This window comes from Equus przewalskii, chromosome 20 (genome assembly GCF_037783145.1).
Source record: "Equus przewalskii isolate Varuska chromosome 20, EquPr2, whole genome shotgun sequence".
In the NCBI taxonomy this organism is placed as follows: domain Eukaryota; kingdom Metazoa; phylum Chordata; class Mammalia; order Perissodactyla; family Equidae; genus Equus; species Equus przewalskii.
Window position 1 is genome coordinate 52,159,896 of NC_091850.1, and position 27,312 is coordinate 52,187,207.

Consider the following 27,312-nt stretch of genomic DNA (forward strand, 5'->3'; position numbering starts at 1 on the left):
CGGTCCCACAGGATGAGATGCTGTCCACTCATAAAGAAGAACCAGGAAGACGCAGGCGTGGATAAGGAAAGGTGTCCAGACAGACTGCCAGCATGGAGACAAATAAAAGCCAGACATGGGCCCACTTATCTATGAATGTCTGGCCCGCACATGTGTGTAAACACGTGAAAAGGCCACACGGCAGGGCAAACAGGGTTTCCCACCCAGGAGACTGGGAGGGTCTGGGAAAGAACCCCCACTGTCTACTCCAGATACTTTCCTACTGCTTGCTGTTTTGTTTTTTTATAAGAACAAACTCATTATATATATATAAACTAAAAAATGAAAAGGAAAAAAGATGATTATACATTTTAAAAGGAAAACAATTAAGAATGTACACAAAAGTTCACCCTTGAGAATCTTCATTACACCATTGCTTATATTACAACATTTGGAAATAACAGAATGTTAAATACAACACAGAAAAGTCAACTGTATTTCTAGATGATAGGATTACTTGTGATCTTTATATTCTTTTCACTTGTGTGCATTTTCTAATTTTAACAATGAATACAGCTTCCTTAATTTACAAAAAAAAGGAATATCAAGTCAGCCAGGCTTCCAAACCCCTAATGCCACTTCGCATCCCACCTCATAGAAAGCAGCGGGCTTACAGAGCAGGATCAGTGTCTCTGGGTACAGGTAATGACACCAGGCCCTAAAAGCCAACACAAGTGAGGACACACAGACTAAGGATGCGGCCACAAGGAGAGGAGAGATGGGACCCACGTGTTCTCCAGCAGGGGCTCACAGAACCTCCTAGGATGATGGACTGTTCGGTAAGTGTGGCTGTTGAGCACTTGAAATGTGCCTAGTGCAACTGAGAACCTCAATTTTTAATTTCACTTAATTTAAATCTAAATAGCCATGTGGGCCTAGTGGCTACTAACTCAAACGGCGCAGTTCTGGCTGCTGCTCCCTTAATTCAACCCGAGACAGCTGAGCAGCGCTAACCTCAACAGAAAGCTGACACATGCAGCCCACAAGAACACATTTCTTGAGGTTTTTCCGAAGTGGACGAATGGGCTCCCACCTCTCCCAGAGGCATGGCAGCCTAGGAAATAAGAGGAGGCTCCCCCGAGGGAGGCCTGACCCACGGGCCCAAGAGGAGCACACCCTCCCCCACCCACACCCTCTCCAACGGGAGACCAGGTCAAGACAGTACGTCCTAAGGCTCTCTTCTCCAAATTTTCCCTGAAATAAACACTTTAAAATCTTAGGGCTAAATGTGGACAAATAAGAGCCACGTCTGTCAAAGTGAAGCATTATAAGTCTTGATATAAACACATACTTTCTGCTAGATTTACAAAAATATGGTTTAATAGCTTAACAAGATGTTAGTAACAATAGTGCCTGATTAGGGCATTTTCCAAAGTAACCGATGTAACTGTGGAACTGAGCAAAGACTATTCTTCCATCATCACTAAAATGCACTCATTTTTCCTTAACACTTTAACGTATCTGAAATTGGGATGCATCTTTCAACCAACGGCTGAGCACAGATCCGTTTAAAATTAAACGTCTTCTCTCCTCATGGAACATTTCAAAGTGGCACGTCTTTTATGGTCAACTGATCTACAGGAAGTTGTCTGTATGAAGTTTATACTTCTGACCAACAAAAACGACAATTTCAAACGGTCAATCTTTTTCAAGCAATGGCACGTCAGATCCAACAACTAGGGAATCAGAAGTTGACCATAAGGCATCTTGAGGAGGCAGCAAGAGTGACAGGGAGGACTCACGGGGATGTGAGGCCTATCCTGACACTCCCCAGCTATGTGGCCGTGAGCGAACTCTGGAAAACTCTGTACAACACAAACTTCCAACTGAGCTGAGGAGCCGAGCGTACACGCTGCTGTGAGGTCGAGAGAGAAGGACGGGGGAGCAGAGCTTCCGACTGCCTGGTGGTGGCAGCTTTAGCCCCATCCTAAGTTGTGTCATCAGTCTGGGCATGCACAGCAGGAAAGAAGGTTTGTTGTCACGTGAACAGAAGGAGCACTGCAAGCAGTGGGACGTATGGACGCAGCCCGCCTGTGATGGCCTGTCTCTGAGAAGGGGACACTGAGACACTCCAGCAGTGGCTACTGGCCCACACAGATCAGGTGCAACTCTGAGATTCAACTTGGAAGGATCTCAGATTGACGCATCACAAGGGAGCAAGCCTAGAACGATTCATTTTCTAGTTAAAGAAAGATGGAAATGGTGAGACCAGAATTTTCAGAGAATTTTAGTTTTAATCATGAAACTACTACAGAACAGACTTCTGAAACATTTTCTAGTTTACTTTTACACTAAATATTAGAAAACAAAATTCTTTGACAAAAGGCATTTCTCATCTACAATCACTCTAAAGGGTCCAAACCCCTTCAGAAGGTAACGACCGACTTCTCGATTTTTAGTACATTTCTCAAATTAATTTCTGCTTTCAATACCAAATATCAAGATCAGCAACGTTTGGCATCTAGCTTAGTATCTGTTTTATGGTTGCTGTAAATATTTATGAAATCCAACTCAATGAGCTATTTTAAAGAATGAAAGACCAAATATTCAGTTAGAGAACCAAACTATCTAATCAGATAGCTAATAAAGCTATCGATGAAAACAGATGACCTATTGGAGGATGAGTTTTGATTTCAGAAGCTAAGCTGGCAGGGTCTCAGGGTTCCCAACTTTATCCAAACCTGAATCAAAGCCGCGAGGAGCCGGTGGGCTCTGAAGGCGTGCCAGGCAAGGCAGCCCCACCCCTCCCTGGGTGCTCAGCCTCCCCACCAGGAACACTTGGCATCCAGGCCCACTCCCAGCACAATCTCTAAGTTGTTCAAAGGTGACTTCATTGTACTTGACCAAGGGGGACAGGCAGATGTGCCGCAGCAGGTAAAGGACATAAAGAAACAAGGGGCCTGAAGCGAGGACAACGAAATGTACTTAAAATAAAACAGAGTGGAAAGAAAAGGGGCAAAAGTGGTTAATGATGCTGGTCTGCAAGGGGGCGTACCGCAGTCTGTCTGTCCCCTGGACTTTCAATCCCCTGGCTGCTTCTAAGGAAAGTGACGGTCAGAGGCCAGAGTTCATTCACCGCTTTCTTGAGGGAAAAGAGAAGCCAGATGAATAAAGGAACCTCCTCCCATGTGGTTACAAGAAGTGTAGGACCTGAACCCACTAAATACGAGCCGTGCTCTGAAGCGCTAACATGCCCAGCTTTCCCAGCTCACTCTCAACACTGGTCCCTGCAGTCCCCAACCCTCCTGCTAACCATGTGTCGCGGTGTTTAAGTTAACATCCTCCATGAACCTGGTCAATTCTATACGCTTGGGGGAAACCAGGCTTTTCCATCCCAATGTAAAATGGAATAGAAAATACTAGAAATTGTCTTCAACTGTCAATTTATTCTCTCCCTCCAACTTTTCTTAAAACCTTCAAAAGCCTTGAAAAGCCAGTGGTTTCTCAGAAACTGGAGCTCCCTCCCCTCAGCTCCACAATGTTCACTGTCAGCATTTTTGCCAAAAACAATGCCTTAGTGAAAGTATTTGGAGGTGACTACTGGAGGTTCCCCGATTTTAAAGCAGGCTTTGATGCACTCACAGCGAGGCGATGGATTCAGGCTTCACCCCGCTGGACAGACAGGCCTGAGTTAGCATCCCTCTCTCCACTACCTGGCAAGAGCATGCTGCTAAGCGAGTGGCAAGCGTGGACGTCACAAGGGCATGAGCGAAGCACTTCCAGCTTTGGCGGGGATGATCCTCTTTTAAGTTCCTGTTTACTGATACAGTTAATGAGCTAATTATAAGTCATCTTTAATTACATTACAAGGCAATTAATATCTGCACCAATTAGAAAACCTTGAATCAGGCTTTCAAAGGTTATTATTTTTTTTTAATCTAAGTGCAAAAGTGGAAGGAAACTAAATGAAACTGCAAATTAGAAACCTCCCATGTTTCCAGAGAGTTCCTGATGTTAACGTGGCAGCTGCTAAGCCGGGGCTCTCATCAGCCTGCCTTCAGAGCCTGCACCTCAGCTTCTTGCCACTGGGTCAGAGGCCTACTGTGCACCTGTCTCTCTTCAGAGGGGCTGTGGACAAAGCTGCACAGCTTGTGGTTTCAAAATGTTAATGGAAGAGTGAGGCCTTTGGGAAAAGCTGCTGCACAGGAGGGGCCTGAGAGCTAAGCCAGAGACAGGAGGAGGAGCAGGCAGGAACTGGGGTGGGAGGGCAGTGCTGCTATGGGGCAGGCCAAGGCCAACCCAGGGTTAAAAAGGCTAAGACCAGGGCCACCTCTGCGTCCTGGTGGTTAATTTCACCATGCTTTGCCTCAGCGGCCTGGTTTTGCAGGTTCAGATCCCAGGTGCAAACCTACACCACTCATCAGCCATGCTGTGGTGGTGACCCACATATAAAACAGAGGAAGACTGGTACAGATGTTAGCTCAGGGCTAATCTTTCTCAGCAAAAAGAAAAAAAAAAGCTAACACCAACCAGCATTCACAAAATAGCCAGGACAGAAGAGCTCTGCAGTTTTAGAATCATCAATGCAGTGACTGTGATGCATGCAAATTCAGCTCCCAGCAAAAGTGGAGCTTTCTCCACTCCTTCCCTCCAAGACCCCTCCTGGGATCAGTCACATTGAACCCTGGCCCAGGGAGATGTCCAGGGCCTTTCAGAACCTAATCTGAAGGCAAGCAGAGGGAATGACACCCTTCCACCCTAGCAGAGCAAATGCAACACCGTAAACGCCAAAAGCCCTGGGGCCACTCAGAGGCCAGAGAACCACACAATCTTCTCTTCGCCACAGAACAGAAAACCTGGAGCTCAGATATCAGCAGCTTACAATTAAGCCACGGCAAAAGGATTTAATCTAATGCCTTTCTTCTGAACCAACTGCTGGAGAAGAAAAGACGTGCTGATACGGTTTCTATACAGAGAACTCCGGTGAGGCACCAGAAGCTTCCCAGAGAACAGGAAGAAGCCAACTGCACATTTCAGAGACTGAGGGTTAGAACTCCTCAGAGCCATCATTGTGCCCTTTGCATTACAACCCAAGAAGCACCCAGGTCCAAGCTGGAGCAAACCAGCAGGAAGCACCCCACCTGCGCAGCACATCCTCACCCATCGTGGGCGAAAACGACCAAAGGGCCTCAGCCTCCTGACGCCGGTGTCCTAAGAAACCCACAACGCAGTCCAGGACCCCCGACACTCTGGAAGAGCTCACGGCGGGGAGAGCTGCTTGGGCTCAAGAGGAGGCCAAAAAGGCACCGCGCTGAGCCGCGTGTGCTGGCTCCCTCCTGCGCTGGCTCGGGCCACTTGCCACCCGGCCTTGCATGGCAGCCACAGCACAATTACAGACCACTGAAGGCCACCTCCAGGGTGCTCAGAGGGAACCAGACCCAGGGCCTCGAGCCTTGCCTGTGAGCTCAAGCAGCTGGATCACTTTTGAAATGAAAAGAGCTGTATTTTCTGTCATCTTTCCAGAGATCCTTACCATCAATGGGAAGGTGAGCTGGGATAATCTCTTGAGGCAGCCTGACGTTAGAGTCTGAAAACATTAATTCTCTGGCATACGACAAAATACCATCCACATTACCAGCATTTTCATTACAGCCTCCCAAATGGTCTTGGAAGCTAATACTATTGTCTCCACTTCACAGATGAGAAAACTAAGTATTAATCAGACAGTTGGTAACTGGCCCAAGATCACACAAGCAGGACTCAAACCCAGAGCCGTGTAGCTCTCGACCTTGAGCGTTTAGCCACACAGCTAGGAAGTCACATTCAGGAGGTGACCTGACATACAGAAACACGTGTGGAAAGTCAGTGTGGGCCCTTTACAAAGAGTGAAAGTTGTAAACATAACTAATTATTTAGGAAATACCGTACATCCATACAGTATTTAAAAATTGTGTGAAAGAGCCTTTCAGGGACAGGAGGAACCACTATTTAGAATTAGATTTAACAAAGAAATACAAAATGACACCTTTGTGACATATTTAAAAGGAGCATTAAAAATAACAAAGATATGTTCAAGTGTTAACAAGAAAATGATGGGTAGTTTCTTTTCTGTCTTTTCCAAATTTCTTCAATAAGTGCATTATTGCTTTTATAATCATAACCAAAAAAAAGTGCTATCATTTCAGCTTTACTAACTGACACTGACTTCACCTCCAAAGGTCAAAGGGCAGACGACAAGTGTGCTTAAGTCTTCTTTGAGACTCTGGCCTTCTTCAACCTTCATCTTAAGGCAAATCAGCATGGGCTTTTCCTTCTGGCTCTGTCACAGCCCCCAGGCGAGCCAGGCCCGGCATCTTGGAGGTCCTGGGAGCTACTCCCGTGACTCTGCTCAGCTCCGAGGTCCAGCAAGGCTAAATGGCTCCTTCATCACTCAAGTTCTGGTTCTAGTGCCACTCCAAGTCACTGGTTTAGGAAGCTACCCCAGAATGCAGCATACATCCCCCCAAAAGACAGGGCTCCTTAAAAAACTACCCCACAATCCAAGAAAAACCTCTGCAGCTGCAGAAGACTAAACCCAGACGAGACCTGTGTGAGGAAGAGGTGTTCTCACAAGCACCCCAACTCTCTCCGGCCACACCACACCAGGTACAGCTAACAAGCTTTCTCTACTGGGCCAGCTCTCCCCAAAGGCACGGCTGCTGGAGGGCTGTGTTGAGTAGGACTCTGAGGCTGCATTCAGACTCAGTACGAAAAAACTTAAAATTCATTAGTGATACTATCATATCAATATTCTTTTTATTAGCTGACGTTTACCACCTGCTTGCTCTGTCCAGGCACGTATGACACACTTCACTGAGCATGATCCTGACAACCACCATCATCCCCCATTTTCACACATGGCTGAGGGGTCAACCACCTGCCTGGGTCCCACGTCTGGTGTGAAGAGCTCAGGCATCGCAGCACTTCAACAGCTGCCTCAGCTCCTGGAGTGTCCCGGCTTCCATCAGTCACCGCCCGCCCTCCCGCCTAACCTCCCCACGTCCGCTTCCTGCAGACCTCTGGAGCCCCCACACTCCATGGCCACCGAGTTCAGTTGCACCTTCCCCACTGGCTACTTGGCTGGCCTTGACCACTCAGCAGTGATGTCAGACATGCTCAGCCTCTCAACGGAGCCAGTGCCCTGATGGGACAAATCGCCCCAAAGCCCCTCAGGGCAGGTAAGCCTCTGTGTGCGTGTGCCCGTCAGGGCAGGTAAGCCTGTGTGTGTGTGTGTGTGTGTGTGTGTGTGTGTGTGTGGGTGTGTGTGTGGGTGTGGGGGTGTGTGTGTCTCCGTGAGACCACCTGACAGAGGACATGCCGATCATGTTCCATGTCACCAAGACTGGAACAGCACTTGGTAAAGCCTAACGGTGTCCAGTCCCATGCGGCCCACAGTTGTGCACACAGTGGGGACTCATCACCTTCCAGGCGCCAGTGCACCGCGGCCACACAAGAGCCAGGTCTACCCTGCACACCAGTGCATTAACATGCCTGAGAAGTCTACTGTACTCAAGGCTGTTTAACTTGGTTGTATCCAAAGGGAAGTCTGATCTACAATATCAGAAGAATACACACTAATGTAACTGTTAATTATCATAATTTACTTTCCAGTCAATCAGCCAGGAATTTCTATCTAGTCTAAAGGAGGAGACAAGTCATTGGTACCAATTCTCCTTAGTATGAACCAGACATGTCACCTCCTAAAGTCTCAGGACAGGGGTTCAGGGGTCCTGGCTCAAGAGAGCAGGACAAGCACAGACCAACCTCCCAAGGCCCCACTAAGAGGACAGGTAAAAATTTTAAGGAAAAACACAGCACAACAGTACTGGGAAATCACCAAAAATTGATAGGAAAGAACGTAATGGATCCATGGGTTTAAGTCAATATCGAAGTAGCGAAAGCAGATGTGACTCACTATTCTACAGATATCTACTGCAAGCCTACTGCGTGGCAGGCTCTGCTCTGACATGACCACAGAGTAACGAGCAAGACAACAGAAAATAAGGCCCTTGCTCTCGCTGAGTTTATGGTGGGGACGAGGAGGCATGGAGAGAGGAGTGAATAAATAACCAAAATAAACCAAGAAAGTATAGCATGCTGTGCAGATTCCCAGTGGTGGCCCACGGCTGTCTACGTGGCTACTTAGGTTGGGTGGACAGGTATGGCCTCCTGAAGAGCTGGTACTGGAGCCAAGAAGCAGGGCAAGACGAAGCCAGACATGCAAACATCACGGGACAGTATTCTGGCAGAAGGAAGAGCGAGCTAAAGCCCCCAAGGCAGAGATGAACTTGGAAGGCTCAAGGACCAGAGAGGAGGTCAGCATGGCACAGAGACCGGGGGAGCCCGAGTCTGAGCTCCCAGGAGTGAGAGTCGTCCATCCCCGAATGGGCCAACTTCACAGCAAACAAGAGCACCAGGCTTCTGAAAGGACAGCAAGGACCAGCCAGAAGAACTGAGCCCTGAGAAAGCTGAAATGCTTCAGGAGCAGACGACAGGCCCCAAAAAAGGTGGCCCACCGACTCCCCCTAAGCCTCTCCTGTCCACCCAGGGGCCGTCAGGGCCCAGAAGGTCAGCCTTTCAAACCTGCAGCCTGGGCTGAGAGTTCTCAGGTAAGGTGGAGAGGGCTCAATGAACATACGCAGGCTACATCAGCGCAAAGACAGCCTATGAGGTCGGCCCCGGCAGGGGAGGCAAACCCGTAAAGAAGCCAAAGCTAAAAAAAAGAAAGAAAAGGAGGAAGCCAGTACAGAAGAACTCACAAGTTGCAGATCAGGAGAAACCCACTACAGTGCCTTGTTCTATGGGAAACCTTGGTAAGAACATGTCAATAAAAGCAGGGTTAAAAGATGACAAAGAGCAACTTGAGAGGCCAGGGGAGCTACTGTGCTAAGGGACAGACTGAGAACCAAAGCAGGAAGAGCCTCTTTGAATAAGACGGACAGAGAGGAAAAGAAAATGACCCCGTCATCCAAGTAGAGAAGCTCAACGGGGAGGGACAGAGACACGCCCATCAACAAGATGAAACCAGCAGTGTGTGGAAGCGTCGACAGAGGACCACATCCCTAAAGAGAAGGCAGAGTCCAGTCTGTGGGTGGAAGGGCAGCTGTGTCCAAGAAGAACTCACACCGGGGCCGATGCTGAGACAGACGCTGCAGAAAGGACGGGGCCTGGACGAGAGAAAGGCTTCGGACAGGCAGTTAATCAAAATAAAGCCCCTTCACTGAAGGGGGAATTGGTCTTGCCTCAGATTTGTCCACAACACTCAAAGCCAGAGACACGGGGCCCATGCAGAGGCTGCGAGGCAGAAACCTGTGATCCAGGCGCACAGCAGGCTTCAGGGAATATGGCGCCAATTAGCTCTTATTTAAAAACTTGACTAAACACACACAGGACGACACTGACAGCGGCTCCACATGCAGACGCGGTGAGTAAGTCGAAGGACAAGTCCGATGGCTGCCTGGGCCCCAGGCAGCTCAGCAGGCTTCGGTGCGAGGACCACAGGCACCCTTGCGGCAGTGGAGCAGGGTGCAGGGTCAGAGGCAGAGGAGCACTGACTGCCGAGGTGCGAAGGCGGTGCTGACCCTGCAAAGCTGACAGCACACAAAGGCAACAAAGACCGCACTGCACCTGTAAGCTCCGTGAGGAAACACACACCCCCAGTGAAGCCCACCAGAAACATGGGCTACACAGAGAACATCGAAATCCAAGGAGTCCCTGTGAGAGTCCTGGTGCCAAGCATGAAGTCCATGTAAACACAGAACCAAGACTAATCAATAGTAAACAGTGGGGTCCTGTGTTGAGGCAGGATTCACAGAATCGTCAGGAATCTGGACCACTTGGGGTCAGCTCTGCCCTGCTGCTTTCCAGCTACGAGAACTTGCAGGACCCTCACCAGCTCTGTGCCTCAGTTTCCTCATGTGAAACACAAGGATGCTGATGCCACTGCCCCACATGGCACTGTCAGGAGGACTTCATGAATCCAGACGGAGTACTGAGGATATGGCCTGGCCCTCAGTAAGGGCTCAACAAATGGCAGTGATTATAACTACAGAACAAAATACAAATGCTGAAGTCATGGTGACAAATAACACAATGCAAATCAGGAGGTGGGAAGATAGAGAAAAGTCTTAGCCTGCTTGGGCTGCTGTAACAGGATACCATAGACAGCGCAGCTTAAGTAACAGACACGCATTTCTCCCAGATCTGGAAGCTGGAAGATCCGGGTGCCAGCACAGTTGGGTTATGGTGAGGGCCCTCCTCCTGGATGCAGCCGGCTGCCTGCTCTCCGTGTCCTCACATAGCGGAGAGCAAGTGAGCTCTGGCCTCTCCTTACAAGGGCACTAATCCCAGGATGAGGCCCCACCCTCACGACCTCCTCTAAACCTAATCACCACCCGAAAGCCCCATCCCCAAACACCATTACGCTGGGGGCTGGGGCTTCAACACACGAACCTGGGGGGACACCATCCAGTCCATAGCAAGAGCCAAATCTCCACCCTACATAGCAGCAAGCAAATCAATAAGGTTTCATTAAAACTTTCATGGATTTTTTTTTGCACTTTGCTACTTAAGTTTTTTATCATCTTTTTTATGTTCTTAGACTCAGTGATCTCTCTCAGAAACCAGTAGTTCCATCTGAGGTTGAACATTACTTTCACTGGCAAGTGAAATTAATAACTTAGTAAATTGTATTTAAAGACAACATGAATTGTCATGGAAGTCCTGCTGCTGCTCAACCCACGTGTGCATCCACACACCGGCTTAGAGAGAGGCCTGCAATGGTGGTCACCAAATCCCACTCTGGTTCCTTCTGGGGGGTGGGACTGATGACTCTGAAGCCTTCTACTTTTTTTAATACGAATCTGTTTTATGAAAACAATTATCATTATTTAAAAATCAGCCTAAAGCCCACTTTAGAGAAATTATCTCTAACTTTAAAGGGATTAGCACACCCAATGGTAAGAGGCATGGCATCACACAGAGGTGCTCACACTGGCCACCTACAGGAGCCACTCGCCAACTGTGGGGCAACAGCACCAGGGCCTCTGCTTGGTTTGTGAGATCCTTCTGGGAGGTCAGGGCAAAGACACCCATGTTTGGGGTACCTGAATTGTTCAGAGACTGGGCAGAGTGTCATAGTGACATCCGCACCCCCTCCTGAGCTGTCATCTCTCCACCTGGAGCCCGGAACTCACCGTACCTCAGTGTTCTCTTCCTATCACTATGCCTCTTGGACAATTCCCGCTTTGCTCCCCGTGTCCAGTGGTTAGAGAAAGTCTGTGGCACGCATCTGCCTGGGCTCCCATGCCGGCCCTGCACCTACGGCCACCTCACCAAGCCTCACTCCCTCTTCTGCACTGTGGGAGGACAAAGGCCACTGCTTCTCCTGGGAGGGCCACGGGTGCTGCACGAAGGGGCGAGCACTCGGCAGGGCCAGCAACGACTATTACTGTGATGAGTGCTGAAGACCACTTGCTTGACAGGAACAAAGGAAAAGCTGAAGCACCCACCTGCAAAGACAGGCTCCGAGGACAGTGAGCCATTGCCCCAACCACAGGCCTTTCACTTCCTATAGTCTTACTCTAAAACCCATCCTAAAAAGGCCCTTTTTACTCCTAAGCTTCAGTTCATTCCAAGACTTAACCTGTGACAATTCTTTGGAACTTGGTCTCAGTTCTATATTTTTATTTCTATCCATCATGCTTGTATGTAGGTTTGTACGTTAGTCTCTTGTGAGTCAGTCTTTGATAGAGGCACAAACTTCAGATAGATTCACCATCTGTTTTTTCCCATGATAATTTAGGGCAATACTTTAGAATTTCTTTGCATTTAAAAAGCCACACAAGGTATCCTCTTTTATATGTTGGTCACCATTTTGAGTTGTCTTCAATTTTTAAAAATCTGTTTGCTTAAATTTAGCCAAGACACCTATAACCAAAATACTCTTCATTATGTTGCACTACGGCTGCCATCTCTGCAAATTCACCAAGTTCTTGCTTCCCGCTCTTAAGTGCACCAATTCCCTTCTTGGGGAGACGGGGGAGGCAAGAACATGGGCCTTCTCGTCAAGCAGGCCTGCGTCCGGGCCCCAGCTCTTTATTTTCTAGCTGCACCTTGGGAAGATGCTTACATCTACCAAGGCTTCATTTGTCTCTCTTTCAAATGAGTTTACTGTTGAGAAGAACTGGGAGAACACAGGTTCTGCACTGAAGGCAGTGCCTGACACCAAAGAGGCGGTCAGCAAACGCTCGCTCGGCCTGCTTTTGGTCTTTCAATTGTCTTCAGACAAACAGCACCTCATCAAATGCTCCATTTTTCATAGACTGCAACTTCTAAGAACAATCCAGATGGCAGGACTCCTGCTCCCTCCCCCACAACTCCCCTCCAGGCCACTTCTAGAATGTCTCAGGAAAGCAGGGACTTCAGTGTACTCCAGTAGCAGGACTGGCTGCCTGTCCCCGTCCCTCATTGCTCCCCCCTCTCCAGCATCTTTGTCATTTGACTGTCAAAGTCCTACAGGAGGACCTAGGTTCCTCCTCTCGCCCAATCCGCTCTCTCTGTAGGAAAGCAGAAAAGCAACTGGCCCTCTAGGGACACATTTAAATCAGGTCTGCAGAGTGAGGTGCTGACTCCCCCCCATCCCATCCCCACGCCTTGGGACTGTCTCCTCACTTCACACTGCTGGCAGCTCCCACCGGCAGCGCTGGACTGACATTTCCAAGGGCAGCATGTTCTGCCAGACCACGCTGGCAGGTCTAGGCTTCGGTTTCCTGAGTGATGCTCCCCACTTCACGGGCCTGCTGTGAGACTCAGGGAGGAAACGCATGCAGAGAGCCGAGTCCCACAGAGCCCCAGGCACTGTGAGCCACTGTGGCTGCTACTGCCGCTCAAGTGAGGACACTGCCCAGCCGGGAAGAGACTGTCGGGCACGTCACTAACCCGGTGTGCAGCGTTGAGCCCCACCATCTCCACGCTGCACTGGACACTGAGCCGGGAGCCATTCCACGTTCCACTCCACTGTGAGCCTACTTCATGCTTGATGTGTTATTGAAACAGCAGCCCTCTGAAAAGGATTTACACTAGAAACTCAGAAACACAATTTCTAGAGCTTTCCAGTGGTACCTTGCTGAGTGACACAGCTTTGGCTGTTGTTTGAATTTGGATTTATTTAGACAACAATTCTTGAGTCATACACTGTGTTCTGAATGAAGAGTCTAAAGTTACTCCCGTTTTGTGCTGTCCTGACATAAGGCTATTTACATTTTAATTAAAGTTCAGTTCCTCAGTCGCCTTAGTCACATTTCTACTGCACTGGACTCACGACACCAGCGCTCTGCCCTCCTCACAGGCGCGCTAGCGGACGGTGCTGCTCTGGTCGGTGCAAGGCGCCCTCCCGCACTCGTTTTCTCCACTATGCACAGAACACACGTGAGAAGCTGCAAAGAGCTCCGAGAAATAACACAACATCCACCCCTTCTACTATGCGAACAGAATGACAACAAAATCCTAAATGACTTTAAACAAGTTATTTATGGCAACAGCCACCTGATAAAATATATCAGGAGTACCAGTAAAGCTCTGGGAAGAGAAGATTCTTATTTAAAAACTATAGAACACACACTTAGGCATCATTTAAATGTTTAAAGATAGAAAAGTCTGTCTTGTTCAAAGGGAGAGGGTATTTCTGCAGCATCAGACTGGCCTCCAGCGGCCCACAGCCTTCCCAACAGACTCAGGGCTGCAGTCTCTAACAGTTTCTCCAAGAGAAAAGTTTTGGCCTGAGAGGCAAAATTGTCTGTATTTTCAAAAGCCAAGCAAAATGCTTTTTCTGTCCAGTTGGCCACAAGAACCACCTAATTTTTGGTTTCCATTTCCTCAGAGAGGAGAGGAGAAAAGAAAAGGAGTGGCCTTTCTAATTCCTGAATGACAATTCACACAATGTCCTCTCTCCTTTATTTAATATGCCCTGGGAGGCAGATATCATAGGCCCTGCGCCACAGGTGGAGAAACTGAGGCTCAGAAGTCAGAACCCAGGATGAAACTAGCCAAAACCAGACCTGTGAACCAGGCTACGTGAGTGCACAGTGCAGACTAACTGAGCAAGCTCAAGGCCCTGCGCAGGCCTCCCATGCCGAATGGATGCCAGCCGGAGGGCCAAAGCCAAACACAGGAGCAAGCTGACTTCTCATGCCCTTAAACTCCTGCATCCGGGTCTTCATTCAGAGCCCAGGAGTTCATGAATGTCAGGATCGCCTGCAATATCCCTCAAACACAGAAAGATATAAACCACTACATCCAAATGTGATCACTGAGAAAATTCACCCCCACCTGAACCCACAGGAAGGTCTGAATGGCTGTGCAGAGCAGCTGATTTGGGAACTGAAAAGAGCACAAAGCCACAATAAAGCATGTTGCTGATAATCAGACATTCCTCACCACGGGAAATCCGAACCGCTCCCTCCGGTGCACCCTGTCTGCGTGGAGGCGGATGAGCTCAGCGCAGGGGCCACGGGGCCCAGAGGGGGATCCAGCCTCCAACGCCTCTTCCTTACCAGCACATGGAGCACACGCCTCTGAGCCCAGCACATGCGAGAACCAGTCACAGGACACTCACCAGGTGGCCAAATGACAGGAGATTTATCTTCAGACTTTTCTGAGTTTTCTAACTTTTCATGGTTAGGTTTTAATTTCATAAGAAGAAAGACAGACCACTTACAACTAAATGGGGATGCCTTTCAAACACAGTATAGAAGTTTTTTGAGTGTTTTCTGCTTCTCCATTTATTATTGCAAGGTATAAAACTGGTTTAACCACACTCTTCAGGAAAGCATGCAGATAAATTGCAATAGATTTTACTTTATTCTGCACTTAAATAACTTCAGAGTTAGCAATCAAATCTTTAAAAATCCTAAGACAAACAACAAAAGTTATCTATAGCATTTGGTTTACTTAAACAACGTAGACCTGCCACCCCTCACGTGCTCATCTAAGCTGGCAGATCCTCTTTCTTTCTTTTCCTTTCTTTCTTTCTTTCTTTCATCCATCCATCCATCCATCTGACATTTATTTGGCAGCGGCTAGCATGGGCTTGGCGCTGGGAATGCAGGCTAAGATGCAGCTCCTCCTTCCCTAAGGGGATGCAGGAGAGCAGTGGCCAGTTTTCTAAGAGCAGCAGTACCTCCTCAGGAAAGGACAGAAGCAAGAACGTGTGGCAGTCTTCTTGCTCCTCCTGCAGGAGGCACAGTGGTCTGAAGAGGGGGTCCTAGGCAAGCCCCCACCTGCATTATCCTGGGCTGCAGAACAAGTGGTGTGGGGTCCTGTAAAGCAAAGACGGACTGCTATCTACTTAGAACTGGATTCCAGAGGGAACCTGGGAGGGTCACCAGCCACCCCCCACCCCCACCCAGCATAGGAAGGACACCTTTCCTAAGCCGGCCAATGCATGGTACCTCAAAAACAGGATTTTTCAATCACTGTAATTTCCACGTATTCACTCACATGGCTGTCATGTAAACTTTTCTTAGATGACTTATTTTAAGAACAGTCTAGATGGGAGAGGGGCAGAAAGGCACTCACAGCCATAGTCACTCTGGTCGCCACTGAGTCCAGTGGTGACAACCAAGCCAGAGGACAGGAGCAGCAATCTGCAAGAGTCATCATGATGGGCTGGAGTCCAGTCAAGGGAGAGAAGCGTTGGAAAAGAAAACGACAACCTCTTCATCACCTGTTTCCCCATGACAAGGAAGTCTACCTACAGGAGAATGCCTGCAGGTGTGGCAGGCAGCCCCCAGAAGATTCCACACCCTAATCCCTGACCCTGTAGCCATGATGAAATCATCACCACTCCCATGAACATACTGTATGATTACATGTCCTTAAGATAGACAGTGACCTGGGTGGTCCTGACCCAATTACATGAACCCTTAAAGCCGAGGGCTTCCTCCAGCTAGCAGACATGGACAGAGAGATTCAAAGCACCATTGCCGGTTTGAAGATGGAGGAGCCAAGCACTGCCAGTAACTTTAAGGAGCTGAGAGAGGCCCCAGCTGGTGGCCAACAAGGAATCAGGGACCTCAGTCCTACAACCTTAAGGAACTGAACTCTGCCAATAACAGGAATGAGGTTGCAAGAGGACCCTGAGCTCAAGCCAAGAATGTAGCGGCAACACCTTGACTCCAGCCTGGTGAGAGCCTGAGCAGAGAACCCTGCCCAGCATGCCCAGCCTTGGGCCCACAGAAACTCGGAGACAATAAATGAGTGTTGTTTTAAACTGCTGAGCTTGTGGTCATCTGTTACACAGCAACAGAAAACTAGTGCAGCCCAGAAATCTGAGAGTAAGACGTTTAATTGTAGTATAAATCCCAAACTGTTGGGGAAATGCACCCCTGACCACTTGGGATGCGTATTTGCACTGGGGCAGGGGTCTCAGGCATCTGCCCCGATTCCCAAGATCACCTACTTGCCCTTACTCAGATGCCACATTCAGCAGCCTTCTGAGAGGAGAAACCCCTAACAAGCTGACCAGAGCCTTCCAGACGGGCCTCTCCACAGCCACTGGAAATTTCCAGGTGACACTGTGGCTTACACAGTCTCCTATGAATCTAGTTAGTATGATTCTGTCACCCCACTCCCATTAACCAGCATTCTGGCTGAATTATCAAAATCAAGTTTCTGAACTTGAACATCACTGGTTTTTTGTTTATTTGGTTTTTACTACAACCTTCTTTTACTCCATAACTATAAAACCAGATCCTAGAGCCAGCCCTGATGGCCTAGCGGCTAAAGTTCGGTGCTTTCACCGCTTCAGCGGCCCAGGTTCGGTTCCCAGGCGTGCAACCACACCACCCAACTGCCAGTAGCCATGCTGTGGTAGCAGCTCACATAGAAGAACTACAAGGACTTACAACTAGAATATACAACTACCACTGGGGCTTTGGCGAGAAAAAAAAAAAAGAGGAAGATTGGCAACAGATGTTAGCTCAGGGTGAATATTCCCCAGAAAAAAAAAAATCAGATCCTAAACCGTAATGACCTAATCAAAGAACAAAAAGTCCTCATTTTCTAAAGATAACTGTTATCCTTCCTCCCATAGGCCACCTACATGAATCCACTTAAAATGAGGACCAAAATTTCCTATTAAGTAGTGATCAAAAAAAGGTCTGAGACTTTTCCTTCAAATACAAATCTCAAAACTATGAAAAACTTACTTTTTACTTTAAAACATTTATTTGAAAATTACCTGAAAAAGCACTAAGTCACAACATGCATTACTTCTAAGAAGCAAATGGCACTGCCTTTCTATGAAAAGCTCACAGCAACTAGAGGGGTCTGCCTTACCCCACAATGACTTCTACAGCATGAGCATTAAGAAGGTCGTCTTTTGCAAAAACATTTGAGGCTTCCAGTTTTCCAAAAGACCCCCCACACACACATCTCCAGCCTATTTAATACTCCAGTCCTCCTTTCCCAAAGTGTCGGTCCTGCCCTCCTCGTCGGCAGCCCCTTCACCAAGTATCGGCAGTCCTAACTTTGCCCACCCTTGTGTGTCAGTCGCGGTGTAACTGTCCCCAACTCCATCACAGCCAGCCTCTTACGCTGGATTTTCAGTTCCACTCTGCGGAGAGACTGGCCATGGTACAATGGGCAGGAACAGCGATGCTATTATAGAGCAAGGAGGAGTGTCTGAGCGGGAGCTCATTTCATAAATGGTCAGTGCGGCAGCAAACACGGGCATGGGGCCATCATTCCTACCTCCCTTAGACCTTTGGCCCAAGTGTGCCACCACCACCTTTTCAGGCAGATCTCACAATAACCTCTCCCATGTGTCCCGTGACGTTTACGGAAAGAGATAAGGATGAAAGAAAGACAACTAGTGAGATGACAGCAGGCCCTGCTGGGCTTTTTCTTGTGCCCTCCCACCTGGTCCCCATAAGAATGCACTGGGAGAGCTCACATTTGCTCTACTTTAGAGAGTGCCAAGTCAGGCTGGAGCCACAGAGGGAGAGCAGGGATCCTGGATGCTCCTTCAGGCTCTGACTCCCTCAGAAGAGAGCGAAGAGAACACACACGGAGTTCGAAAGAACCCACACCCAGAGTCCTGAGGCTCGTGGCTGACCGCGTCCCATGAATAACGTCTGCGACGGTTTCTCACAAACTTCAGAAAAAGAACGGAATTTTCTTTGGGGGAACAGATGTCAAAATATTAAACACTGTCAAAGGACCTGCAGAAAGGACGCTGCATATGACGGCTGCAGCATGCTTCAAAGGACAACCTGGGAAAGGCCGAACCCTGCACTGCAGCCTGGTCAGGGCCCGGGACGGCGGGTGTCAGCCAGGGGCCTGGGGGCCTGCCTCCTTCATTACGCTCTTCCTGGGGCTCTACAGGTTACCACTAAGGATGGGGCAAGGTATCTGAGGTCCACGCTTCCGCCCTCACTTCTGCAGAACTTTTCTTTACCTTTAACCTGAGGAGGCTTCCGAAGCTGCTGAGACTGACCAGGGCCAAGTAACAAAGCACTGCTGGGTCAGGAGGGGAAGAAATGCAAAAGAGGCAGCAGTCAGAGGCCAGGAGATGCAGGGCCCGCGAGCCTGTCCACACACCTGCCTGCAGCTGCAGGTCAGAAGCCCAGGTAGACAGCACATCTCACACTGTTCACACTGTTCACACTGTTCCCAAAACAAAAGTTTGAGACTTCAACGAAAAAAATGGAAGAACTAGGGTCAATGGCAGCTCCAAAGCAAGCATTTCACCTTCTCCATTCCAAAGGTTCTGGCACTAATCACTATCTTCTCTCACCTGCTTTTTCTTCATCTTACTCAAAGAGGAAAGCAGACTGGCACTCTCGCAAGGCCAGGCCACCAGGCAAAGTTTCCAAGGGCAGGAACCTCCTCCTCAGAAAAAAAAATAGTGCAGGATGCTGTATGGGCCACCAGGCAAAGGCCCAGCTGGGTTCCATTGATGCTACTCAAACTCCCGCCACACCAGGCAACTGTTTATCCTTCCTTGAGGACTGCAGACAGTCCTTCCAGAAACGCCTGTCCTCGGACTATACAGTAAGTCCCTACAGCTTCTCATCAATAAGGTCCTTTTCTATTGGCCAGGCCAGGCTCTTTTTTCTCAGTTCTTTCCCTTTCTAAGGCACAAGCAAAAGACACTTTGGTGGCCTTCCCCATCACTCTGGGTAAGACAGACCTATTTCTTGATTCCAAAAGGTTAGGTCCAATAAGCCTAGCAGGTCCATGGAAACGATCCTTAAGGACACCGTCCTCCTCTAATCATAGGCATGGCTCAACCGCTACTCGATTTACTACTTTCTCCTCTCTGTCCCCCTGAAACAGCAGTCTGCTGGAGGAATGGGGAGTGGTGAACCAAGCAGAGGGCACCCTACCCTTCCAGGCACCAGCAGGCAATCCTAGCAGGTGCCTCCTCTAGACCAAGATGGCCGAAAGCAGGTATTCTGAGGGCAGTACACACCTCCCAGAGACAGGAAAGGAAGGGTGGCCAGCAAAAGAGAAAACAGGAGCATTAACATGAGCATCCCTGCCAGGATCCCACATTAGGGGGGTTAAATCACAGACCTCCTGGCTGCCTCAGAGCCACTCTTAGCCCCATAAGACCACTAAGCTGGATTCTAACAGGCCGGCAGTGGGGTGCGGTAGGACCCTGATAGAGAGGGAGAGCAGCCCCCAGGCAGGGCCCAGAGCAGCAGCACTCTGGAGATGTGCTGAGTTTCAGGATTCAGTCTTCAGCGTAAGGAGGACAAGGGAGGTGCCATCACAGGGTTCCAACAGGGTGAGACTAGACCAGACCTGCTGGTGACAAGATCACCCCACTGGCAATGCTAGGAAAGGCCCAGAGGCGGGCGAGAGTGCATGAAAGACGACCACCTCAGGCTATGAGGCACCTCCACTAGAGGTGACCACAGTCCGCATGAGGGTGACAAGGATGAAGTACAGAGAGACTGGACACGATGTGATGAAATGCAGGAGACGAGAGAGGGGGAGAGGAGCGAGATCTGCACACCTGGACCAATGGTGCTCATGCGTGCTGGGCAGGCAGCACTCACAAGGGAGGACCAGGTTATGGGTCAGGATCATGAGACTGTGCGACTCCCACACCAACCCCTCCCCAGACCATAGCAAAGTACCTGGCAAGCAATGGACTCCTTTATTAAGAAAAGCAACACTGAAGCCTGCTAGAAACCTATGGGTGAGCTCCGAGAGGCTGAGCGATCAAGTGCTGTGCACAAGTGCACGACGCTGCCACTGCCAAACACTCATGAAAGGAGGAGGCAGGGCTCTGGACTGTCTGGGCACAAAAATGCTCTAGAAGTGAAGACCGCTTGTCTATTTTCCTAGTGCTAAGACGCAGAGCCAATTCCAGTTACGTGGCAGGCTGAAAACCTGCAGGTGTCCCCCAAAAACTCTTACGTATAATGTCATACATCAAGAAACTGCTCTCCACCGCTTCTTCTCAGAAAGTTCTACAAGTAAGAACTGGAGGGAGAGAGGGAAGAGGAGACTGGACTGGGCCCCTGTTGGGTCTGAAGTGCATGCTCAGGCTTCAGGGAATTTACAAAAGTAACAGTTCTACTGGAAACCAGGTGCAACAAATTGCAGAACATGCAGCCATTACCGTGTATCACACTTTAAAACAGTATCAACTTAAGTGTTTTCTAACATACTTCAAAAGAGAATAAACAGACCTCTAAAAAGAGTTACTTTAAGAAGTAATCTCAACATTTAGCAATTGTGGCATTTGTAGGACTCCAATGTTTGTAACAACTCTAACACCCTGGGAAATCCTCAGGTTCTGTTTGAGTCAGCATGCAACTGTGCAAGGGGAAGTCTATGATTTAAGCCCTGAAATACTGACAGAAGACCTAAGCACAAATGCTTTGTTTCTAGTGCTCAGAAAAGCTCAGTAAGGCAAAGGAGCCGGGTAGGTAGCATTTGTACCTGAAAAGCCTCACCTGGGCCTGCTCCAATCCAAATACACACACCCACATTTTCACCAGTCCTTGCTGTCTGTAATTGCACTAAACTTAAACAGAATTTCTAATCCCTTGTATTTGATGTGAAAATACTTAAAGACGGCATCTTCCAAAAACTAAGTATGTGCTACAAATATTTTTATTTAAAACGGTAAAAAAAAAAAAAAAGTTTAACTGGTTTTAAAAAAATTTGCATATGATGCTTTTCATGTTAATTTCAGCACAAAATTTAATCATAACATACCAGCCCCCTCCCAAAAAAAGCCACTTCTAAATTCACTGCTGGTTAGATTGCATCACTACCAAAAACCTAATCACGTTTCTAAAGGATTTTCTTAAAATAAAAAAAAAAAACAGTTAACATTTAACCAATATTTACCTTTATCCAAGTTCCTGGCAATACTAAAACAGTCTCCAACTTAACTTAAAAACGCCACACCTTTCTGCAGGCTACTTTGACAAAGGGTCCCTAACTTGTCTTGGGGGAGGGAAAGTATCCGATCTCCCTTTCTAGTTTCAAGAGGCAGAGAAGGGAAACGTCTGCACGAGTCGGACTCAGCGGCCCTTTCTTGCCCTGTTCCAGAATCCGCGCATATCACTCGTTTATAACAGGAGTTTGAAATTTCCAAAGATAAAAATAAATAAAAAGACACCCCAGGGCAGAGCCGGATCGTGGCCTCCAACATCCATCCGGGAATTACGAACACCCAGAGGATGTCCGAGCGCCCGGGGCACCCACGGCGGGGTCCGCGCACCTGGCAGGGAGGGGCGCGCGCCCCCCACCCCGCGCCCGGCCCCCGCGCGCACTCACCCCTGGATGCCCGGGCTGTAGGCGCGGCTCTTCCACGGCGTGCCGGGCCGCGGCGCCTGGGGCCCGGGGCCGCCCCCTCCGCTCAGCGCGGCCGCGCGGCTGCCCGACAGCAGGTAGTTGAGGCCGTACGTGCTGGCCTTGTTCTCGCGTTTCCGGCGGCCCGGGTGGAACTGGTGCGGCGGCGGCGAGCCGGCAGGCGCGGGCCCGCGCGGCCCGGGGTGCCCGTTGGCCGCGCCCGGGGCGCTCGGCGGGCCGTCGGCGAAGTGGAAGAAGGCTCCCCCGCGGCCGCCGCCCGCCCGGCCGAGCGAGGCGCTGCTCGAGGACGACGACGAGCAGCCGGGGCTCTCGGTGCCCGACTCGGCGTTGGACGAGGACGACGACGACGACGACAGCGACGGCGACTTGTGCAGGCGCCGGGCGCCCTCGGCCGCGGGCCCGAGCGCCGTCAGCAGCGCGGGGGGCAGCGCGGCGGGGCCGGGCGCGGGCGGCGGAGGCGACGCGGCGGGCAGCGCGGGCCCCGCCAGGCCGCCGCCGCCCAGCCCGGCCGCCCCCGCCGCGGCCGCCGTGTCCAGCGCGGGCGAGTTGAGGCAGAAGTAGGACGCGAAGCCGGAGCCGCCGCGGCCCACGCCCTGCGAGGTCTCCCAGATCTGCATCCACAGGGCATTGGCCGGCCCCTTCTGCTCGGGCTGGATCCAGGCCACGCGCGGATCCATCCACGCGCCGCCCCGCGGGCCCGCGCGCCCGCCCGCCCCGCCGCGGCCCCGCCCCCGCCGCGCCCCGGGCCCCGGCCGCGCCGCGAGCGCACGGACGGACGGACGGGCCGCGGGCGGGCGCACGGCGCGCGGGCGGGCGGACGGGCCTGGGCTGCGGCTCCGGCGGGCGGGCGGCGGCGGCGGCTCCCGTCGGGGTGGCGGCGCGGGGCGGGCGCGGGCAGGCCGCGGCGGTCGGCTCGGGCCTGGCGGGCTCCCTCAGGCGGCGCGGGGCTGGCACGGGGGCCGCGGCGGCGGCGGCGTTCCACTCCGGCCGGGGGGAGAGGCCATCGGAGAGGGGCGGGCGGCCGGCCGAGGGGGCGGGCCCAGGCGCCGCGCGGCCCGGGACCCGCGGGAGGGCCGCCGCCGTGCGCCGGGCCCTCAGTCACGCTCGCGCCGCTGACTCCGTGCTCCTGCGGCGGCAGCGGCGGCGAAAAGACACTCTCGGCGGCGACAGGGCGCGGGGGAAGGAGGGGGCGCCGCCGCCTCCGCTCCAATGAGGGGCGGGGAGGGCGCCGGGAGGGGGCGGGGGCGGGTGGGGAGGAAGCGCGGCCTCCCTCGCCCGGACCGGCACGCCAGTGCGCACGCGCGGCCGATTTCAAATCCTCACTAGACTCCGCCGTCTTGGTTACCGCGCCTGCGCACTGGGGCGCTCCTCCGTGCGGCCCAGGAGGGGACCGCGTCGGAAGGATACGCGACTGGGAGGAGCTGAAGGGGTGGCGGCGGCGCCGGCGGCGTGGGCCCTACTAAACCAGACTTGGCTGCGGTGAGAGGGAGAAGTGGGGAAGGCGGTGCACCGCCCTTGGCCGAGCTGCGTCTGCCGGCCCCACCTCCTGCCGCCGCGCGCAGGCCGAGGCGTGGAGACATGCGCACTGGGGCCGGGGTCCCCGGCAGCCACCCGGCCGTGCTGCGCGTGCGCAGAGGCGGGAGGCCACCGCCGCCGGGTGGAAGTTTCCGTGCGGACGGGCTGAATGGAACCGGGGACGCAGCCCGGGGCCGTGCCTTCCCGATCCGTCTGCCCTGCGTAAAGGCCAGGCCAGCCCGACCACTTCTGCCGCTGCTCCGGGGAAAGGACAAAAATGTACCCCAAGCCCCCTCCTGTCCATCAGGGTCCCGTGCGCAGCCGCTCACGCCGCAGCCGCTCGCGTCGGCGCCCGCCCTCGTGCTCGCCGGCGTTCTCCCGGAGGAGCGGTCCCGCCCCTCCGCCGCCTGGGCTGCGCTGCCAGCTGAGCCGCCGCCCCGGAGCAGGACCCGGAGATGCCCTGGCAAATCCCTTCTCCTGGGGGTTTCCTTACAGGCTTTTTCGTTTCCTTTTAAAAATGATTTCTTATGCAGAAAATGAAATTAAAACTTTCAGGTCTGCCCACTGCTGCGATTTCCCGAGGCAGACTTGGCAGTGTTGCCTATCGGGCCGCGTGGCCTTGATTATTCAAGCTGGCGCAGCGTGGGCAGGTTTCATTTGAGAATTGCCCAGCTGTCTGCTGTTTGAGTTCCTGGTGTCCAGAGGAGGCCATAAGCCTGGTTTGACAATAGTTTCCTTTGGACTGGAACGCTACATACACATTCTGTGAAGCCCAAAGCAAACGCTAGAGTGTCATCATATATATCTGCTTGTGCCATGCAAGTCTAGACTGCGTGACCGGACACCGGGGCCCCCACCCATCCTGGTCCCAGCCCAACAAATGCACTCCCTAGCCAGGCAACTTCAAGGAACCCGAGCCAGGGCCCTGAAGCTGTTTGCCTGGCTTCTGCAGCGCCTAGGCTGGATTCCTGTTAAACACAACAGGGCCTTTTTAACCGGGTATTTTAAAAGCTCTCTTCCTGGTCTGTATCACATTTCAGCACATTACTAAGCACTTGATATCTCTCACATATCTACCCATATAAAGATTCATGTGTTGCATACTAAGGCTTTTTGGCAAATGGTTTTTCTTAATAAAAATGAGTTTTTCTGTTTAGACGTTTTTCAGTACCTGTATACTGTACGTGTGGAAATTATGACCAAAGATTAGAATATGTGCAATAAGTAAAATATGGAAAATCCCTCACAAACAAGTCAAATAGTCGTTATTTTGGATGGAAGTCTTTGCTTCTAGTGACTCAGGCCAAAATCCTTGGAGTCATCCCAGCCTCCTCTCGCTATAACCAACGGATCTTCTTGGCTCCACCTGCGAGAAACAACTGCTACCCTTCCCTCCATCCCTCCACCTACTTCCCCCTTCAGGCCAGCACGATTTCTAGCCTATTTTAAAACAGTCCTCCTAGCTGGGTTCCTACATTCCATTCTTGCCCTTTGGCATCTTCTCCACACAGCAGTTTGAGTGATCCTTTAAAAAAAAACCCGTTGCTCTTTTTAAAAAATCAGATCACGCCACTCTTCTGCTCAAAACCCTCCAGTAGCTTTCTTTCTCACTCAGCCTTACTATGACCTGCAAGGCTCTACACTGGCCCTTCTCTTTCTTCCCCCATCTCGTCTCCCACCTCTCCCCCTAATCCAGCCTGCTGCAGCCACGAGCACAGCAGACACTCTCCTGCCTCAGGGCCTTTGCACTTTCTGTTCCAGCTGTCTGGAATGCTCTTTCCCTAAATATCCACATGCCTGCCTCCCTCCCCACTCTCAGGTCTTAGCGGGGACTTCCAAGTGCCTCTATCTAAACTACAGACCTAACCCTCGGCACTCCCTATTTCCATTCCCTGCTTTATTTTTCTCTTAAGCGTTTATCTCCTTTGGTTTCCTAGGACCACGTAACAAAATGCCACAAACTGTGTGGCTTAAAACAACAGAAATTTATTCTCTCCCAGTTCTCAAGGCCAGAAGTCCCAGATGAAGGTGTCGGCAGGGCCGTGCTCTTTCCTAGGGCTCTAGCGGAGAAGCTGTTCCGTGGCTTTCTCTTAGCTTCTAGTGTTGCCGGCAATTCTTGGTATTCCGTAGCTCATAGGTGCATCACTCCAATCTCTGCCTCCGTCATTGCAAGGAGGTCCCCCCTGTCTGTGTCTCTTCTATTGTTGTAAGGATACCATTCGTACTGGGCTAGGGCTTACACTGACGGCCTCATCTTAACTTTGTTGAACCTGCAAAGACCCTATTTCCAAATAAGGTTTCATTCTACTGGCACCCAGGGTTAGGACTTGAACATATTTTGGGGGCACACAATTTGACCCACTACACCATCTAATATAAATTTTGTTTATCACCTGTGTCCCCCCACCCCATTAGAATGTAAGTTCCACCAGGAGAGGAGTCTTTATCTGTGCTTCTTCCTGCTGTGTGCCAACTCGAGGTCTGTGTCTGGCACGTTGTGGGTCCTCAGTGAACATTGGTGGAACAACCAGTGGTCAGTTGACAGACCCAACGGGAATGAAAGCAGGCAGGCGCCTTTCCTAGCTTCTGGGATCTGCTGCAAGGCTATCATGTTCACTTCTTTTCAACGTCACGTTATTTTCTTCCCTGTGGCCTCCTGCTCTGTCTTTGCAGCTGGGCTCCAGCTAGTCCCCCTCCTTTGGTTCATCAGCTTCCAGTCAACTTCCTATGAGTAGATTGGGGTTTTGTTGTTCACCTATTTGGTCATAAATCTCTTTATGTAAATTAGAAGCAATATATTTCTTTATGTAAATCAAGAATCAATACTAAGAGTAAAATCCAGTCCCTGTGACTCTGAACAGGGAGGTCTTTCTCGTTGCTTATCAGTTTTCACAGATCAGCCCAGCATTTTCCCTCCTTGGCCAAAACCCACTCTTTTCTCTCTCTCTCTCTCCTGTTATTAGAGGAAGGGTAATATTAGAGATTACATTATGGTTTTAGTGATTTGTTCTCGTGAACAAATGGCTTCCAGAGTATGGACTACCATGGATTACCTGTGCCAGGATCAGATGTGCAGGTTAAAATGCAGGCATCTGGGGCTCACCTGATCTACTGAAACTTTCTGGGAGTGAGGCTCAGGAATCCATATTTTAGGTAAATTCTCTGGGAAATTCTTAAGCACAGTAAAGTTTGAAAATCTCTGCCTAATCCAGGGTTCCCTAGCTCAATTGTTCACAGGAACTGAATAGGTAATGTATGTAACTGAAAAAAATCAGAGTGTGTGTATATTAGTCAGCTACTGCTAGATAACAAAACATCCCCAAACTCAGTGGCTTAAAATAAGTGTTTAGTATTTCTTACAAGTCTACAGTTCAACTGAGTTATTTTGCTGATCTGGGTCAGACAAGCTGATCTTGGCTTAGAGATCACTTACATGCTGGCAGGTGAGCTGAAGTGTGGCTGCTCTGGAGTGGCTGCACTCAACATGGCTGGCAATTAGCTGGCTGCAGCTGGGGCACCAGGGTTGACTGGCCTACATGTCTCTCATTATCCATCAGGCTAGCCCCAGCTTGTTCTCAGGGTGGCTGAACAGGATTTCAAGAAAATGAGCAGGCACACATGAGGTCAGAACCAGCATGCCTTCACTTCTTCACCAAGCAAGTGGTGAGGCCTTGACAAGATTCAAGGGGTAGGGAGATAGCCTCCAACTTTTGATGGGAGGAGCTGCAGTCATATTGCAAGGGTGTGGCATGCTGGGAGAGGAATAACTGGGGTCACAGTGTGACGTGAAGGAGGAGTGGTGGGGACTGAAGAACACCTGCCTGGCATAAAGGGGTCAAAGCCACTCCTGTCCAGCCGGCAGGAATGCAGGACCCATCCACCATGCCAGAGTCACCCTTTTCCATGAGAAACTAGAAATGCACATGGGAGCCTGAAATC

The 27,312-nt window shown here is 50.7% G+C and overlaps 1 protein-coding gene across 2 annotated transcripts in view; it reads right to left on the reverse strand.

Annotated features, from left to right (window-relative positions):
* TENT4A (terminal nucleotidyltransferase 4A) overlaps window positions 1-22,588 on the reverse strand; it is a 48,131-nt gene extending 25,543 nt beyond the window's left edge. Inside the window, exon 1 of one of the 2 annotated variants that reach the window (XM_008518791.2) lies at window positions 21,823-22,588. In XM_008518791.2, the coding sequence (XP_008517013.2) occupies window positions 21,823-22,535 (713 nt within the window). In that variant the 5' untranslated portion in view covers window positions 22,536-22,588. The remainder of the gene's footprint in view (window positions 1-21,822) is intronic. The other variant, XM_008518800.2, reaches the window with a different exon arrangement.
* Between the last annotated feature and the right edge of the window lie 4,724 nt (window positions 22,589-27,312).